Source organism: Phyllobates terribilis, unplaced genomic scaffold (genome assembly GCF_046119375.1).
Source record: "Phyllobates terribilis strain yellow unplaced genomic scaffold, ASM4611937v1 Scaffold_2__4_contigs__length_985480577, whole genome shotgun sequence".
Taxonomy (NCBI): domain Eukaryota; kingdom Metazoa; phylum Chordata; class Amphibia; order Anura; family Dendrobatidae; genus Phyllobates; species Phyllobates terribilis.
In genome coordinates, this window is record NW_027362762.1 from 167,367,777 (window position 1) to 167,387,645 (window position 19,869).

General features: G+C 43.2%; 1 protein-coding gene across 4 annotated transcripts; it reads left to right on the forward strand.

Moving 5' to 3' along the window:
* The first annotated feature begins 3,733 nt into the window (after positions 1 to 3,733).
* On the forward strand, positions 3,734 to 19,330 carry LOC141199778 (uncharacterized). 4 transcript variants are annotated; one of them, XM_073663238.1, is made up of 5 exons: positions 3,734 to 4,014; positions 7,898 to 8,040; positions 15,655 to 15,809; positions 16,166 to 16,226; positions 18,587 to 19,330. In XM_073663238.1, exons 1-5 carry the CDS (start codon positions 3,746 to 3,748, stop codon positions 18,601 to 18,603), a joined length of 645 nt encoding a protein of 214 aa, XP_073519339.1. In that variant the 5' UTR covers positions 3,734 to 3,745; the 3' UTR covers positions 18,604 to 19,330. The 4 variants fall into 4 exon arrangements, 1 of the variants encoding a protein (XP_073519339.1); XR_012271535.1 differs by having other exon boundaries at positions 3,736 to 4,014; positions 15,165 to 15,809; XR_012271547.1 differs by lacking the exon at positions 3,734 to 4,014 and adding an exon at positions 4,092 to 4,598 and having other exon boundaries at positions 15,165 to 15,809.
* Positions 19,331 to 19,869: the final 539 nt, after the last annotated feature.

The window sequence follows — 19,869 nt, forward strand, 5'->3', positions numbered from 1 at the left end:
GTCACATAGAGACAATAAACAGCCTATACTGACTTATTACAGCGCCATTGAATGCAGAATTACGAAGCTTTAAAAGGAAATTACTTAGCCTATTTGACGCCGTAATATAAATGTACATATAGGTATTCATTTATTATGGAGCTTAGGTGCCCACAAGTTTTTAAAGATATTTTTTCAAACAAATCTGCAAAATTATTTGGCCTCTGTAAATATATTTCACATTGAATTACCATGTAGGTGAATAACAATATGCATATTATTATGGGAAATTCATCAAATGTGGTATTCGGCATGACTATTTTGGATAAAAAAATATATATATATGTTCTTAAAATAAAACGATAAAATATGTTACTGGGCATGTGTATTTGTGATATTTAACCCATAATCCCCATACAGAACAATAGTTATACCCATATTCCTATGAGAAGTAGATGAAATATGTTCCTGGGCATGTGTATTTGTGATATTTCACTCATAATCCCCATACAGAACCATGGTTATACCCATATTCCTATTGAATGTAGATGAAATATGTTCCTGGGCATGTGTATTTGTGATATTTCACCCATAATCCCCATACAGAACAATAGTTATACCCATATTCCTATGAGAAGTAGATGAAATATGTTCCTGGGCATGTGTATTTGTGATATTTCACTCATAATCCCCATACAGAACAATAGTTATACCCATATTCCTTTGAGAAGTAGATGAAATATGTTCCTGGGCATGTGCATTTGCGATATTTCACCCATAATCCCCATACAGAACAATAGTTATATACATATTCCTATGAGAAGTAGATGAAATATGTTCCTGGGCATGTGTATTTGTGATATTTCACCCATAATCCCCATACAGAACAATAGTTATACACATTTTCCTATGAGAAGTAGATGAAATATGTTCCTGGGCATGTGCATTTGCGATATTTCACCCATAATCCCCATACAGAACAATAGTTATACACATATTCCTATGAGAAGATGAAATATGTTCCTGGGCATGTGTATTTGTGATATTTCACCCATAATCCCCATACAGAACAATAGTTATACCCATATTCCTATGAGAAGTAGATGAAATATGTTCCTGGGCATGTGTATTTGTGATATTTCACCCATAATCCCCATACAGAACAATAGTTATACTCATATTTCTATCAGAAGTAGATGAAGTTTGTTCCTGGGCATGTGTATTTGTGATATTTCACCCATAATCCCCATACAGAACAATAGTTATACCCATATTCCTATGAGAAGTAGATGAAATATGTTCCTGGGCATGTGCATTTGTGATATTTCACCCATAATCCCCATACAGAACAATAGTTATACACATATTCCTATGAGAAGTAGATGAAATATGTTCCTGGGCATGTGTATTTGTGATATTTCACCCATAATCCCCATACAGAACAATAGTTATACCCATATTCCTATGAGAAGTAGATGAAATATGTTCCTGGGCATGTGTATTTGTGATATTTCACCCATAATCCCCATACAGAACAATAGTTATACTCATATTCCTATCAGAAGTAGATGAAGTTTGTTCCTGGGCATGTGTATTTGTAATATTTCACCCATAATCCCCATACAGAACAATAGTTATACCCATATTCCTATGAGAAGTAGATGAAATATGTTCCTGGGCATGTGCATTTGTGATATTTCACCCATAATCCCCATACAGAACAATAGTTATACAAATATTCCTATGAGAAGTAGATGAAATATGTTCCTGGGCATGTGTATTTGTGATATTTCACTCATAATCCCCATACAGAACAATAGTTATACCCATATTCCTTTGAGAAGTAGATGAAATATGTTCCTGGGCATGTGCATTTGCGATGTTTCACCCATAATCCCCATACAGAACAATAGTTATACACATATTCCTATGAGAAGTAGATGAAATATGTTCCTGGGCATGTGTATTTGTGATATTTCACCCATAATCCCCATACAGAACAATAGTTATACCCATATTCCTATGAGAAGTAGATGAAGTATGTTCCTGGGCATGTGTATTTGTGATATTTCACCCATAATCCCCATACAGAACAAGAGTTATATCCATATTCCTATGAGAAGTGGATGAAGTATGTTCCTGGGCATGTGTATTTGTGATATTTCACCCATAATCCCCATACAGAACAATAGTTATACTCATATTCCTATCAGAAGTAGATGAAGTTTGTTCCTGGGCATGTGTATTTGTGATATTTCACCCATAATCCCCATACAGAACAATAGTTATACCCATATTCCTATGAGAAGTAGATGAAATATGTTCCTGGGCATGTGTATTTGTGATATTTCACCCATAATCCCCATACAGAACAATAGTTATACCCATATTCCTATGAGAAGTAGATGAAATATGTTCCTGGGCATGTGTATTTGTGATATTTCACCCATAATCCCCATACAGAACAATAGTTATACTCATATTCCTATCAGAAGTAGATGAAGTTTGTTCCTGGGCATGTGTATTTGTGATATTTCACCCATAATCCCCATACAGAACAATAGTTATACAAATATTCCTATGAGAAGTAGATGAAATATGTTCCTGGGCATGTGTATTTGTGATATTTCACCCATAATTCCCATACAGAACAATAGTTATACCCATATTCCTATGAGAAGTAGATGAAATATGTTCCTGGGCATGTGCATTTGTGATATTTCACCCATAATCCCCATACAGAACAATAGTTATACACATATTCCTATGAGAAGTAGATGAAATATGTTCCTGGGCATGTGTATTTGTGATATTTCACCCATATTCCCCATACAGAACAATAGTTATACCCATATTCCTATGAGAAGTAGATGAAATATGTTCCTGGGCATGTGTATTTGTGATATTTTAGCCATAATCCCCATACAGAACAATAGTTATACAAATATTCCTATGAGAAGTAGATGAAATATGTTCCTGGGCATGTGTATTTGTGATATTTTAGCCATAATCCCCATACAGAACAATAGTTATACAAATATTCCTATGAGAAGTAGATGAAATATGCTCCTGGGCATGTGTATTTGTGATATTTCACCCATAATTCCCATACAGAACAATAGTTATACCCATATTCCTATGAGAAGTAGATGAAATATGTTCCTGGGCATGTGCATTTGTGATATTTCACCCATAATTCCCATACAGAACAATAGTTATACCCATATTCCTATGAGAAGTAGATGAAATATGTTCCTGGCCATGTGTATTTGTGATATTTTAGCCATAATCCCCATACAGAACAATAGTTATACAAATATTCCTATGAGAAGTAGATGAAATATGTTCCTGGGCATGTGTATTTGTGATATTTCACCCATAATTCCCATACAGAACAATAGTTATACCCATATTCCTATGAGAAGTAGATGAAATATGTTCCTGGGCATGTGCATTTGTGATATTTCACCCATAATTCCCATACAGAACAATAATTATACCTATATTCCTATGAGATGTTGATGAGATATATCACCAGGCGTGTGTAACCCCGATATTCTACACATAATCCCAAATAGTTACAATCTTTTTTCCCTGGTTCTATTATTAAACTTTAATCCAGCCGTGTGGATGTTCTGATTCATTTTAGTATTTCCATTGAATTCCCTCTGATTTCTTTCTATATTACAGGTCAAGAGTTAAAAACTGCTGCTTCTTCTAATCCAGTATCAAGGCCAGAAGTCAGTTCCTGGTCTGCATTTGAAAAATGTGCTGCCATCTAGTGATCGAGTCTAGCATTGCAGCCCATCATCCCAATATGCAGTTTAGTACGTCCCCAGGTCCGGGCACGGTGTGTATCGGGGCCACCCCACGGCTCCATCGGGTTTGGCCCCTCTCTCTCGCCGTCTATCGGTCGCAACGTGCTGATGTCAACGCGCGTCATCTCCAGGGCAGAGGAAAATGGCGGAGCCTTTACCGGAGCCTGGAGGGGGCTTGTGTGAGAACTGTCCGGCGGACATCAGATCCCGTGTCCCGGTAGGAAGGGGGGAGAGGAGTGAGAGCAGGGGGCGACAAGCAGGAGATGAGCGGGGAGCCGGAGGGCAGAAGGGGCGCTGAGTGGTAATCGCTGTGCACAGCTGCTGGCACCATGATCATCACAGGAGAGATGGTGTGCTGCCATCTGCTGCTTTGCAGCCTGACAACTTGTCCTCAGCTCGGCCGTGCACACAGCTGATCCCACGGCCACCCACTGCCAGCATTAGGCCCGAGCGGGGGGCAGCCATAAACCAGGGCGTAGCTAGGGGGGGCGGGCATGTGACCCGGGCGTAGTCGGCAGGGGGTCGCCTAAGGCGGCGATCCGATGTGTGCCGCCCCCCGGACCAGGAGTCGGCGGTTCTCTGAGCGGGCGTCATGCAAAAAAGCTGCAGCGTGCCGGCTCCTAGTAATCAATTGTGCTTGAGTCAAACGCAAGTACAATTGAAGCTCTGACCGTCGGCAGCATGATCACTCAGGTCACGTGATCATGCTGCTGACGTCACTCACTGGCGCCCACAGGAGAGAGCAGAGCCTCGGTGGTAAGTTCTCCTGTGGAGCTGAAGACACCGAAGATTCAGACCGGGGTGGGTGGGAGACTTGGCATAAATTGTGCAGGGGGGGGGAGCATAGCTATAAATTGTGCAGGGGGGGAGCGTAGCTATAAATTGTGCAGGGGGGGAGCGTAGCTATAAATTGTGCAGGGGGGGGGAGCATAGCTATAAATTGTGCAGGGGGGGAGCGTAGCTATAAATTGTGCAGGGGGGGAGCGTAGCTATAAATTGTGCAGGGGGGGAGCGTAGCTATAAATTGTGCAGGGGGGGAGCGTAGCTATAAATTGTGCAGGGGGGGAGCGTAGCTATAAATTGTGCAGGGGGGGAGCGTAGCTATAAATTGTGCAGGGGGGGAGCGTAGCTATAAATTGTGCAGGGGGGGAGCGTAGCTATAAATTGTGCAGGGGGGGAGCGTAGCTATAAATTGTGCAGGGGGGGAGCGTAGCTATAAATTGTGCAGGGGGGGAGCGTAGCTATAAATTGTGCAGGGGGGGAGCGTAGCTATAAATTGTGCAGGGGGGAGCGTAGCTATAAATTGTGCAGGGGGGGAGCGTAGCTATAAATTGTGCAGGGGGGGAGCGTAGCTATAAATTGTGCAGGGGGGAGCGTAGCTATAAATTGTTCAGGGGGGGAGCGTAGCTATAAATTGTGCAGGGGGGGAGCGTAGCTATAAATTGTGCAGGGGGGGAGCGTAGCTATAAATTGTGCAGGGGGGGAGCGTAGCTATAAATTGTGCAGGGGGGGAGCGTAGCTATAAATTGTGCAGGGGGGGAGCGTAGCTATAAATTGTGCAGGGGGGGAGCGTAGCTATAAATTGTGCAGGGGGGGAGCGTAGCTATAAATTGTGCAGGGGGGGAGCGTAGCTATAAATTGTGCAGGGGGGGAGCGTAGCTATAAATTGTGCAGGGGGGGAGCGTAGCTATAAATTGTGCAGGGGGGGAGCGTAGCTATAAATTGTGCAGGGGGGGAGCGTAGCTATAAATTGTGCAGGGGGGGAGCGTAGCTATAAATTGTGCAGGGGGGGAGCGTAGCTATAAATTGTGCAGGGGGGGAGCGTAGCTATAAATTGTGCAGGGGGGGAGCGTAGCTATAAATTGTGCAGGGGGGGAGCGTAGCTATAAATTGTGCAGGGGGGGAGCGTAGCTATAAATTGTGCAGGGGGGGAGCGTAGCTATAAATTGTGCAGGGGGGGAGCGTAGCTATAAATTGTGCAGGGGGGGAGCGTAGCTATAAATTGTGCAGGGGGGGAGCGTAGCTATAAATTGTGCAGGGGGGGAGCGTAGCTATAAATTGTGCAGGGGGGGAGCGTAGCTATAAATTGTGCAGGGGGGGAGCGTAGCTATAAATTGTGCAGGGGGGGAGCGTAGCTATAAATTGTGCAGGGGGGGAGCGTAGCTATAAATTGTGCAGGGGGGGAGCGTAGCTATAAATTGTGCAGGGGGGGAGCGTAGCTATAAATTGTGCAGGGGGGGAGCGTAGCTATAAATTGTGCAGGGGGGGAGCGTAGCTATAAATTGTGCAGGGGGGGAGCGTAGCTATAAATTGTGCAGGGGGGGAGCGTAGCTATAAATTGTGCAGGGGGGGAGCGTAGCTATAAATTGTGCAGGGGGGGAGCGTAGCTATAAATTGTGCAGGGGGGGAGCGTAGCTATAAATTGTGCAGGGGGGGAGCGTAGCTATAAATTGTGCAGGGGGGGAGCGTAGCTATAAATTGTGCAGGGGGGGAGCGTAGCTATAAATTGTGCAGGGGGGGAGCGTAGCTATAAATTGTGCAGGGGGGGAGCGTAGCTATAAATTGTGCAGGGGGGGAGCGTAGCTATAAATTGTGCAGGGGGGGAGCGTAGCTATAAATTGTGCAGGGGGGGAGCGTAGCTATAAATTGTGCAGGGGGGAGCGTAGCTATAAATTGTGCAGGGGGGGAGCGTAGCTATAAATTGTGCAGGGGGGGAGCGTAGCTATAAATTGTGCAGGGGGGGAGCGTAGCTATAAATTGTGCAGGGGGGGAGCGTAGCTATAAATTGTGCAGGGGGGGAGCGTAGCTATAAATTGTGCAGGGGGGGAGCGTAGCTATAAATTGTGCAGGGGGGGAGCGTAGCTATAAATTGTGCAGGGGGGGAGCGTAGCTATAAATTGTGCAGGGGGGGAGCGTAGCTATAAATTGTGCAGGGGGGGAGCGTAGCTATAAATTGTGCAGGGGGGGAGCGTAGCTATAAATTGTGCAGGGGGGGAGCGTAGCTATAAATTGTGCAGGGGGGGAGCGTAGCTATAAATTGTGCAGGGGGGGAGCGTAGCTATAAATTGTGCAGGGGGGGAGCGTAGCTATAAATTGTGCAGGGGGGGAGCGTAGCTATAAATTGTGCAGGGGGGGAGCGTAGCTATAAATTGTGCAGGGGGGGAGCGTAGCTATAAATTGTGCAGGGGGGGAGCGTAGCTATAAATTGTGCAGGGGGGGAGCGTAGCTATAAATTGTGCAGGGGGGGAGCGTAGCTATAAATTGTGCAGGGGGGGAGCGTAGCTATAAATTGTGCAGGGGGGGAGCGTAGCTATAAATTGTGCAGGGGGGGAGCGTAGCTATAAATTGTGCAGGGGGGGAGCGTAGCTATAAATTGTGCAGGGGGGGAGCGTAGCTATAAATTGTGCAGGGGGGGAGCGTAGCTATAAATTGTGCAGGGGGGGAGCGTAGCTATAAATTGTGCAGGGGGGGAGCGTAGCTATAAATTGTGCAGGGGGGGAGCGTAGCTATAAATTGTGCAGGGGGGGAGCGTAGCTATAAATTGTGTGGGGGAGCTATAAATTGTGCAGGGGACATATTTATTCAGTGTGGAGGGGAGATTTCATCTGTGGGGAGTGGTTGCGGACACATTATTGGTAGCGAGGGGGAAAATGTGTACAGACACAGTATGGGGAGTTGGGGGGATGTGTGAGGAGGAAATATTAGTAGGTAGGGGGAAACGTGTAAGGAGACTATTGAGGGGAATAGTGTGAGGAGACAGTATGGGGGAAGAAAAGTGTGAGTGAGCACAGAGACTGAGTAGTGGGTGGGGTATAGCATGGGGGGACAGTGTAAGGTCACAGCCAGGAGGGAACAGTATGCTAAGGAGTGGGAGTGTAGAGACTGGGCCCTATAGGGGGGACACCGTGTGAGGACAGTGTGAAGAGAGGACCCAGTATGGAAAGGAGAGGGCAGTGTGGAGGGCATGTACCATAAGAGGGACAGTATGAGGGTCATATTTTGTGCAGGGAATATAGTGAGGGGCAATTATTTATTCAGGGGCTCAGTGTAGAACATATATTTTTATTCAGGAGCATTTTAATGACACTGCTATCTTTCAGGGCATCGTGTCGGGATGTGTTGCAGAAAACCGGAGAAGATGGAAGTCTGCAGAAACGAGCTGTGGATGAGAAAAGTCATCATGGAGTCTGGACAAGAGGAAGAATAGAAAGAGACCGACTCCAGAGACAACGTCCTCTATCAGGTACCTGGATGTAAATGTTTTTTATGATGCTGACGTTTTTTTATTTTTATTTATATTAGGAGCATTAAAGATGTTGTCCACATTCATGATGAGTCTGCAGTCACTCTGTGACTGCAGACTTCTGAATTCTCACAGTGCGCACTGCACACTGTCAGGATTCTCTCGTGCCGGCAATTTGTATACATGCAGTCACGTGCCGACTAGACATGTGTGGCCTCACTCAATGAAAATGTATTGAGGGAGGCTGGACATGTCTAGTCGGAATGTGGCCAAAAGTATTCAAATCGCATACTTGTGGTGACATGACCGTCCACTGTTGCCACGGCAAGGGAGAATCCTAAAAGTGTGTAGTGCATGCGCTGTGAGAATTCAGAAGCCTGCAGTCACACAGTGACTGCAGACTTTCATCTCAAACCTGGACAAGCCCATTAATTATAAAATGAAGCTCTGTAGCCAATTCAGACAGCAAGTAATATACTCACTGTCAGGATTCAGCTCTGCTTGCAGGTTCCATTAGTCATCACATGGCCACTTCACTCACATGAGATTTTCATACTTATGGCCACGTGACAACGAGCGTTTCTTTCTGCTTCTCTCAGAGAGAATTAGGAAGAGCAGCTCGTCGGCATGTGACTAAGGCCACGGCCCCACTAGTATTTGGTCAGTATTCGGTCAGTATTTTTTCTCAGTAGTGGGAGCCAAAACCAGGTGAGGAACAATCAGAGAAAAGGTATAATATAAACCAGTGCATCAATTCTGCATTTATCACCCACTCCTGAGAAAAAATACTGACCAAATACTGATAGTGAGGCCGTGGCCTTAGTGTGCAAATCGCATATGTGCTGGGGAAGGCGCAAGGAGGGGGGAGCCAAACTTAATTCTTGCCCCGGGTGCTAGAAGACCTAGATCCACCTCTGCATAAGGTCACACAATCACTGCCCGAGCCAGTGCCAGGTCGTCAGCATGTGGCCAGTGCTCACTGGTGTCTGTGCCTGGGAAAGCTGGGAGCCGTCCTGTGCACAGCACTGTTGTAATACTGCTGCCAGGGTGCCGGCAGGGAGATATGGGGAGTCATCACACAGGGTAGCAGTGCCAGGGGGCACATCACTGCATGTAAGCGTCTCACATCAGTGTCATGGCTGCAGAGCCATACATGGTGTCTGTCGCTGTGTCCAGGAAGGATAATGATGGAGGCTCCGACTAATTTGACCAGGATCAGGATTTGAATCAGGATTAAGATCAAAAAAATAATTTTCCCTGGCCCCTGATACCTGGGGCTATTTCTAGAAATATCTGTAACAGCCGCAGCAGACAGAACTGGAATGGAGCCTCTTGTGCTGTATTATGCTCTGCAGTCTGCCACATACGCCACGCTGACACCCCATTTGTTGGAGAAAACTACTGTTTGGGCGCATGTCAGGGCTCGGAAGGGAAGGAGTGATGCTTTTCAATGCAGACTTTGATGGAACGGTCTGCGGGCGTCATGTCACGTTCTCAGAGCCCCTGATGGGCCTAAACAGTGGAAATGCGCAACAAGTGCCCCCTTTTTGGAAGTGGTAGCTGATTTTTGAATATTATAATGTAGTGTCATACGTCAGTTGTGTAGGACAACCTGACGAACACTACATAACTGACGTATGACAACCTGACGAACACTACGTCAGTTGTGTAGTGTTCGTCAGGTTGTCATACGTCAGAAATTAATTTAGTAGTGCATGGAAGTATGGTACCTTCTGAAACATTCTTTCATGCACAGGCCGGGTTTGTCGGGGCAGGTGTCACATTGATAAATGGTGTCCTTGCTTATTCCCCTTTTATAACACACTCTGCACCTCTTTTGTGACTTACCTTTTTTTGTGACTTGAGGGATCTGTCCCGGGAAATGCTGGCCTGGTACAATTCTTGGTCCTCCAGTTCCGGAAGTACTGGGGCCCGCTTCGTCACCGCTGCGAAATATCAGGGCCTTGATAACTGTCTCCTGGAAGTGAAGGTACGACGCAGAAGTCTGGCCTGCGCATTGTGACAGAAGGAAAGCGTTGTGCATTGCCATCTGTACAAGGTGCACCGCCAACTTCTTATACCATACCTTGGCCTTTCTCAAAGCACTGTACTGCTGGGGGACTTGATCAGAGAGATCAACTCCCCCCATGTACTTGTTGTTCCCCAGTACACAGTCTGGTTTGCCGACCTGTGTAGTGGAACCTTGTACAGTGCTGAGGGTGCACCTTGAATTATCGTTGTAATGCAAGAACTTGTGGATGGCCTCAAAACTTGTCCGGGTCATGACCATTCGGAACACTGGAGTGTTATACAAAACGTCAACACTCCAGTATTGCCGAACCTCTGGCTTCTTCACGATCCCCATATGAAGGACCAGGCCCCAAAACTTCATTAATGCGGGACCACAGTAAAGACCATGACTGAATAGTACGTCATTGGTCCAATCGGCCCAGGTCATAATGACGTACTATTAGGTCACACATCAGAAAGGGGTTAAGATTTAAAAAGAGAAAACAGTAGTTTGACAATAAATGGCTTCACCCAACCAATAACCATGAGTGGAGAAAAAGTTTTTTTGTTATCATTCATATTTTCTGAAATGAGGCCAAGAAAGGAAAAATTCTGCCGGGGTATGTAAACTTTTGGGCACAACTGTATATTTGCCACAAAATGCAGACATCTGTGAACCAGAGGGGAATGGCCTCTGCTCATCTATATCAGATAGCTAAGACTGAGCTAGATGCAGGGTATTTAAGGTAGAGTAAACAAGGAGGCTATAAATAAGGGTGGGGGTAGAGCAGTGATTAGGTGACAGACATACCAGAACACATATACATCCAGCAAAGGTATGGGGGAATCACAGTAGGAGCAAAGCTGGGTTTCATACCTGTAGGAGGAATGGAGAAACAGATCTTGATTAGAATGCGATGGTGGTGGCTCATGGAAAGAAAAACATTTTTGTGTTACATGTAAAAAAAAAAACAGCCTAAATCAGGCTGTTTTTTTTTTTTAGGCTATGTTCATACATTGTGTTTTGCTGCGTTTTTTTATGCACATTGAAAGCTGCTTTTTACAGTACTATCAAAAGCTATGAGGTTTCAGAAATCTCATGCACACACTGGATTTTTTTACTTCACTGAATTTGAGAACTGCCATGTTTTTGAAATCTGCAGCGCGTCAATTCTTTAAACATTTTTTGCAGCGTTTTTTCACCCATAGAAAGCAATAAAAAAGTGAAAAAATGCTGTAAAAGCGCAATGGAGTTTTTGGTGAGTAAAACTAGCTTTATTAAAGGGAATCTGTCACCCCCTGGGACTTTTCCGACCGCTAATATGGGAATACAGGTTATAGAAATGTGAACTTATACTTACCTGTATAACCCATATTAGAGGTCTGGTTTCTGTGTAATAGCTTTTTATTAAATTATTTGTGCTAAGCTTGGCTCCCCCCGTGGGATGCCAAGAAATCCCCCCTACTAGCCCTATTTTCATGCTCACCCCACCTCCCTTGCACAGGGCCCTGTGACGTGCAGTTCCTGGCTGGATCCTGCTCTGTTTCCCCTGTATGGACGGTGCTCTTCTCCCTGCCGTCTGTATAGCCTTGTGCGCAGGCGCCAGTGAGTCACTCTGCCTTCCCAGCGCCTGCGCACAAGATTCCTGCTGCACAAGGCTATACAGACGGCAGGGAGAAGAGCGCCGTCCGTACAGGGGAAACAGCGCAGGCACGGGATCCGGCCAGGAACTGTCGTCACAGGTCCCTGTGACGTGCAGGGAAGGTGGGGTGAGTATGAAAATAGGGCTATTACACAGAAACCAGACCTCTAATATGGGCCATACAGGTAAGTACAGATTCACATTTCTAGCACCTGTATGCCCATATTAGCGGTCTGAAAAGTCCCAGGGAGTGACAGATTCCCTTTAAACATGCACTGTAGGCAAGCACACATGTAATGCACATCCAAAAACGCTGTAAAAAAAACTTGTCAAACACTGAAAAACGGGTGTTGTGAACACACTGTTTTTAGCGTCATGAGGAGACAAAAAAAAATGAAGAAAAAAATGCTGCATGTGAACGTGGCCTTAGACAGGTCATTTCCTGATGACCGCTTCCCTTTAACCCCTTTACGACATAGGGCGTATTAGTACGTATCTGTGCCGTGGGACTTATGGACCAGATACGTATTTATACGCCCTGGCGATTTCGCCCGCACACAGGCTGTGCGGGCGCGATCGCCGCCGGGTGTCCGCTGATTGTCACTGCTGACACCCGGTGCTATGTGCAGGGAGCGGTCACGCACCGCTCCCAGCACATTAACCCACCGCAATTCTGCGATCGAAGTCGATCGCAGCATTGCGGTGGCTTAGGGGAGGCCTCACCTCCTCTTCCGGCCTCCAGAGCTGTCTGCAGTGGCTTCCAGGATGTTGCCATGACGACCCGATGTCGTCATGACAACATCCAGGTCACCAGACAGCAGAAAGATTTTTTGGACATGCACAATGCATCTCCAAACTATCTTCTCCCTGTCCAGCGCTGACAGCCTGCATGGCACAGGGATGGTGCTCCATTCCTGTGCCATGCAGGCGATCAGAGAAAAAAAAGTGAAAGTCTCATAGTGGGACAAAGTAAAAAAGTAAAAAAACTGTCATAAAGTGAAAAAAAAAAAAAAAAATTGTAAAAATATAAAAAAAAAAAATAAAAAAAATAATCCACCAAAAATAAAAATATAATGTACCCATCAATAAATATTATTATAAAAAAAAAACAATAAAAGTACACATTTGGTATCGCTGCGTCCGGAGCGACCTGACCTATAAAACTGTCCCACTAGTTAACCCCTTCAGTGAACACGGTAAAAAAAAAAAACTAAGCAAAAAACAATGCTTTATCACCATACCGCCAAACAAAAAATGGAATAACACGCGATCAAAAAGACGAATATAAATAAAAATGGCACCGCTGAAAACGTCATCTCGTCCCGCAAAAAACAAGCCGCCATTCAGCTCCATCACCCGAAAAATAAAAAAGTTATAGCTCTCAGAATAAAGCGATGCTAAAATATAATTTTTTATATAAAATTGCTTTTATTATGTAAAAGTGCAAAACATAGAAAAACTATATAAATGTGGTACCGCTGTAAACGTACTGACCCAAAGAATAAAGCTGCCTTATCAATTTTACCACACGCGGAAGAGAATAAAAAAAAAATAATAATAATTCCTGAATTGTTGGTTTTTGTTTATTCTGCCTCCCAAAAATCGGAATAGAAATCAAAAAATGTCACGTGCTTGAAAATGCCACCAATAAAAACGTGTTTTTTTTCCACTTTTTCATTTTTACAAATCAATTTGTGAAGCACCTGGGGCTTCCAAGTGCTCACTATGCATCTAGATAGGTGGCTTGGGGGGTCTCGTTTCCAAAATGGGGTCACTTGTGGGGAGTTTCCACTGTTTAGGCACATCAGGGGCTCTCCAAACGCAACATGGCGTCCGCTAATTATTCAAGCAAATTTTACAATCAAAAAGTCAAATGGCGCTCCTTCCCTTCTGAGCCCTGCCGTGCACCCAAACAGTGGTTTTTCCCCACATATGGAGTATATGCGTGCCCAGGGGAAATTGCACAACAAATTTTGGGGTCCATTTTTTCTTGTTACCCCTGCAAAAATAAAAAAAATTGGGTCTAAAGTAACATTTTTGTGAAAAAAGGTAAATGTTCATTTTTTTCTTCCACATTCCAAAAATTCCTGTGAAGCACCTGAAGGGTTAATAAAGTTCTTGAATGTGGTTTTGAGCACCTTGAGGGGTGCAGTTTTTAGAATGGTGTCACTTTTGGGTATTTTCTGTCATAAAGACCTCTCAAAGTGACTTCAAATGTGATGTGGTCCCTAAAAAAAATGGTTTTGTAAATTTTGTTGGAGAAATAAGAAATCGCTGGTCAACTTTTAACCCTTATAGGTTCCTAACAAAAAAAAATTTTGGTTCCAAAATTGTGCTGATGTAAAGTAAACATGTGGGAAATGTTATTTATTAAGTATTTTGTGTGCCATATCTCTCTGATTTAAGGGCATAAAAATTCAAATTTTGAAAATTGCAAAATTTTCAAAATTTTCGCCAAATTTCATTTTTTTTCACAAATAAACGCAAGTGATATCGAAGAAATTTTACCACAATCATGAAGTACAATATGTCACGAAAAAACAACCTTAGAATCAGGGGGATCCGTTGAAGCGTTCCAGAGTAATTTCCTCATAAAGTGACAGTGGTCAGAATTGTAAAAATTGGCCTGGTCATTAACGTGCAAACCACCCTCGGGGGTAAAGGGGTTAAAAAAATGTGCATGCAGTCTTGTACTATAATATATGCTTTTACCTTAAATTCTAAACTAACATTTCACTAAGAATTCATTGCATTGATGTTTCTGTTTCCTGACCGCAAAGGATTTGCTTCAACCCAAAATTGTGACTTGACTGTTTTTAACAAGACCATTGATATTGCGTTACCTCTCAAAGCCACAGTATCCAACGTGAAGAGTTTTATCAACATGAGCAACAAAAAAGTTATTTTAAAGTCACCTGTAAGGCCTAATGTAACGGTTTTTATAGCCGATGATGGTGAAACCTCAGACATTGAGGAAACCAGCTTTTCTGAGCCAGGGAATGCAACACTTGAAGACTTCTACCCGCAAATGATTCAGAACATGAGCAGGATTTTGAATGTAAATATTAAAAATGAGGCGGCTGTTCATATTGTCCGGCATTACAGAAGCCACATTTGGTGTAAACATAAGTTAATAGGCAAGAAAATGCTCGACAGGTGTCTGAATAAGACGTACACAATATTCCCTGCACCACATGTAGAGGAAGCTGCAAATGCTCTTCATTCCACATTGCTGCAGGATCAATGTTTGAGCAGATCAGCTTTAGGGGATTCCGTTAAAAGTCAGAAAGCAAGTCTGTTTTTACATAAATTAGAAAGTCCTGTCGTCTCATTCACACATCACCATCTCTCCAAGAGCAACAGTAATGAACCTTTTGAATGTATCGTAGATAATCAGGTTGTATACAGAGACAGGCCACTTTCTTGCAAACAGCACGAAGAAGAAAGTTATGTTACTGCTTTTCGTTACAGCTCAAGAATATCGTCTGACTTTTTCAAAATGGCCAATAGCCCAACAAGGAGTATAACCAACGAAGGCCAAATGCATGTTGACATAGCCAAATCTTCATATGACAAAGACTCAAGGCAACAACACACTCTGAGCAGAAGAAAATCTTTTTCTGGGTCTTCTGTTTTGTAAAGCCCTGAAAACATGGTTGTCAGAGCAAGCTGCAATATGAGCAAAATGACCAGGAGCCCAAGTAGGTATCTAACCAGTCCAAATCTGGTGGACGTTGAAAGCATGGACGCTACAATGAACACATTGGGCAGGTAGCAGATAAAACACGCAGTCTGACCCAGAGAAATTCGTTTTCTGGATTTGCTGTAGCTCACAGTCCAACTAAGGCATTTGAAAACCTGTATAAGAAGCTAACACAGACTAGATGTTGGCCTGATTATACAGTGGTTACAGCCAAAGTCCAGTTATCCAACACAATTGCTTCTTTGGTTAATTCACCAGGATCTGTAAGAGCCAAGAGGCCACTAAGTCATGATTTATCATTTTCAATGTCAAAGAAACCCAGGAACCCAACTGAAGCAATAATCGGTACTTCAAAACAATCATCTCATGGTAGTCCGACATGGTCAGAAGCCAGCTCTACCCAGCGACATTTGGTAAGTTCTTATTAATGTTTGACATCTTCATCTGCAGTAAATCAAATATATATCAAATGTTTTACAAGGCCACTAGATATCTGTTCAGCCCCAACCTCGCCATTACCATGCATGTTCAGCATGTTCTGTGCATTGAACATTTCAGTGCAGTATGTGAATTAAGTTATCCGCACATGCTATGTGTGTTACAATCGGAGACTTTACTGCTATGTGTAATTGCAATGGATTCCTGACAACAATGTACACTACACTTTTGTTCCTGCCAAAACACGGGATGTTTGATAAATACTTTATATGCAATATTTCATCCTTTGTTTTTTTATGGTGGATAACCCCTTTTAAACATTTATTTTCAGGTTGTTGCTTCAGCTCTTCCAGCTCATATGTGGCTTCACAGTCCAAGTTCGCAGTCAAAGAGTAAGTAAACTTTTTGAATCTTCTAGGGATAAAAATATTATTTTTAATTTTTCTTTTAAAACCCTATTTTCGGTAAGAAATGGGATAATAGTTTACTCATAATGGCTTCTAGATGTCATAAATGTTTGCAGATTCCTTGCTTTTTTTGTTTTTTTTGTCATGGGTTTTTCCTCATGGAGAACTGTAGAGTGTAATCACATTTCACATTGCAAATGCAGGGACCAGTTCATCAAAGCTTTTACGCCAGAAATTTGGAGTAAACCGCTTTGAAAAGTCACCAAATTGTTGCAAGTGGAGGCTGTGCTAAAATTTTGCGGCTCCTGGCGTTCTCGTGCCTTTTTCGCCCTGCTTCAACAAAGTGGATGGAGCGTGTGCAAGGGGCATGGTGACTGCCGCTCATCAAATTCATCACGAGTGGTGGCGTTTGCTACATCACAAAGCTGAAGTAAGATATGTGGCGAGGCACGGATGAAGGCACACCCCATTTGACATTGGCTCATAGTGTTTACGTTGGCTTTATAATAATTTTCTTATTACAGGATCCTTTTCCCCAGGAAAAATGGTGGAAGTCCTAAAAGAACAAATAGATGATACTGTAAACAATATGTATATTTCATCTTTTTAGGAACAGTTTTACTCGCAGCTAGGAGCAGGAGAGTGCTTAGATGAAACATCCTGATGATGTGGAAAAAGTGAAGGAACTGCTTTGTCCCTTCACATGTCTTTGCTTGCAGTACATGTGTTATCCGTTTTCACACGTACTGCAAACACTGACACACGCACACCCATTTAATTCTATGGTGCCGCACACATGTCAGTGTTTTCCACATGGAACGTGTGTCCGTGTGCAAAACCCATAGACATGTCCTTTTTTTCCCGGCTGCACGGATGAAATGATATCCATATGCCGTCCGTGTTTCGTACCAGAATAGAAATGAAAGTTTTTCTGGTGTTAAAGATGTGCAAAGATAGACATAGATTATTAGCTATGAAGTTCATAGATTGAAACATGTTCGTATATTTTTCGGATTATAAGTCGCACTCCCCCCCCCCCCCCCCCAAATTTTAAGGTAGCTTAACGGGGGAAGGGGCCACTGCAGGGTAGAGCGGTGTCACAGGAGGCGGTGTTGCTGCTTCAGGAGGCCGGCGGCGGCATGAGTGAGGCGGCGATGCTACAGGCCTTGGGCTCTCATAAGATTTCGGCGCCGCTGAGCGGAGTCTCTTTTCCCATTGACTTCTCTGCCGTGGGCTTTGGGTAAATGGCTGCCAGCCTGAAGCAGCCACTCTGCCTCCTGTGACCCCTCTCCGCCGCCATCCTCCCCTCGCCTCCCCTCTCCCCTGGTAAACTACCGTTAAAACGCACCATAACACGTACCACCATTTTGTTTGAAAAATGTTTTTCCCTATTTTCCACCCCTTCATGGTCTGGTGCATCTTATAGTCCTTAAACGACAGGATATAATCAGTGCTTCACGTGTGTAGCTTACTATACATGTATTTAGCGAATAAATAATTGAAAAAATGGCTTGGGGTCCCCCCTATTTTTATTAACCAAGTAAGGGAAAGCAGACAGCTCTGAGCTAATCTTATGCTGGGAAAGGGCCAATATTCATGGACCTTCCACCATATTAATATCAGCTCGCAGCTGTCTGCTTAGTCTTTGCTGGCTATTAAAAATAGTGGGGACCCCACATCTTTTTTTAGGGTGCCCCCTTTTTTTAATAACCAGTAAAGGCTAAGCAGACAGCTGTGAGCTGATATAAATAGGCTGCGAAGCTCCATGGTTATTGGCCCCTTCCTAGCATAATTAGACCAGCTCACAGCTGTCTGCTTTCCCTTAGCTGGTTATTAAAAATAGGAGGTCCCCACGCCATTTTTTTCATTTATTTATACATGTACCTTAAACTACGCATGCACAGCACTAATTATGTATCTCACGGACATCTTTCTATCCATCTCTATCTTTGCATATCTAACACCTAAACATCTGTCATTAGTATTCTGCATTCTATTCCAGTACATGTCACACTGATGGTACACACGGATGACACAAGCGTACACACTGACTCGTACATTCGTGTCCAACATGGATGGCACACAGATTACAGATCTCACGGGTACTGTTTTTTCCAGTATCGAAATCACCGAGATGTGTGAAGGGGGCCTTAGTAGGATTTTTCTTCCTGCCTTTTGGAATCTGTTGCTTTTTAGATTTTTTTTAGCCTAGATCATTCTGCTTTTCAGCTCATTTTCACTTTGAACAATTTATAAATATATCCATGCAACAGTATCCTTAGTTTTTAATTTTTCTATGCTTTGTTTAAATTTGTAATGTTTTTTTTTTCTTTTTTTGCATAAAGCATATCCCGGAAGCTAACTTACCAAGATGACGACAACTAAAAGGCGTCTCCTCGAAAGTATCTATTTTTGCAATTGGAAAGAAAAAGCTTGTTCATTGGTTTTAAATATTGTCTTTGTGGAATATTCCTGTGATACCATATCAATATCCTAACTTAAAGGGAGTTTTTCAGCCCCAAAACCCATATTAAATTGCTTAAATAGTGATACAGTGGACTTGGCCTCTATAAAAACTATACCAGTAAAAAAACACATTTTAGTGGCTGAGAAAAAGACTTCTGTCATATGGAAATGAGGGAGCTGTGTTGCACCTTTGGCATGGCTAAGGGCTGTGCACTCTTACTCCCCTTTAATTTTCATTCTGAACACTTATTCAGATTGACAGCGCTCGCTTGCCTGAACTCTTTCGGCGGTACACTCACAATGAAAGAGCCAGTGGTGAGAGCATACCTGCGCTGACACTGTGTGCACGCCGCTCAGTTCCTTCAGGGACAGTGCTCAGAATCCAATTTGAGGAGGGGTAACAGTGAAAAGAGCCTTTGGCCACACTAAGGGGCACCAAAGCCCACTCATTTGCATATGAGATTTAAGTCCTCTTCTTGGCACCTATGCAAATCATACCAACAGTATACATTGTATATATCTGTTTTATACAGACTTCCTTTGAAAGTTGGGCTTTCTTGTTTTATGCTTTGCCAAATCAAAAAGTTTGAGAAGTTAATAAATGTTGCACTTTCTTGTTTTAATTCCTTGATCTTAAGATTTCTGTACTTGCATTTATTAATGTAAAGGAGTTTTTACCTAATATCTAATAATGGCAATATACTAGCAAATCATAGGTTGGAGCCGCTACCAGAGGTTTACAACTGCTTCCTAGTATTATGGTGGCCTATTCTACCAATAATAATTGCAGCATCAGTTGCTGGAAATCAAATTCATTAGTGACAACCAATATGGCTGACGACAAAGTTGCACAACTTTTGGCTACTGCTGTAAAATCAGATTTGTTATGCGTAGGGCTGTGGAGTCGGTAAGCCAAACCTGCGACTCCGACTCCTCAATTTCCCTTACTCCGACTCCCACATATATTGCTTATATTTAAGTGAAAAATGTATTGTAGTACAATGTGAACATCAGACATTTCATCATTTTTATGATACAATAATCAAGATATTTAGATAGGACATTTCATAACTTTCCCAAATTCCTGTGAAAAAATATTCAGGACATTCTGCATTGAACTACTTTACCCAGTTTATTATATATTTTAGGAGTCGGAGTCTGT

Bases quoted from the DNA above. Each gene is read 5' to 3' on its own strand.
- LOC141199778 (XM_073663238.1), top strand. From the start codon at position 3,746: ATGTGCTGCCATCTAGTGATCGAGTCTAGCATTGCAGCCCATCATCCC. The intron at 4,015-7,897 runs GTAGGAAGGGGG...GCTATCTTTCAG, and splicing joins ACATCAGATCCCGTGTCCCG to GGCATCGTGTCGGGATGTGT. The intron at 8,041-15,654 runs GTACCTGGATGT...TTAATTCACCAG, and splicing joins GAGACAACGTCCTCTATCAG to GATCTGTAAGAGCCAAGAGG.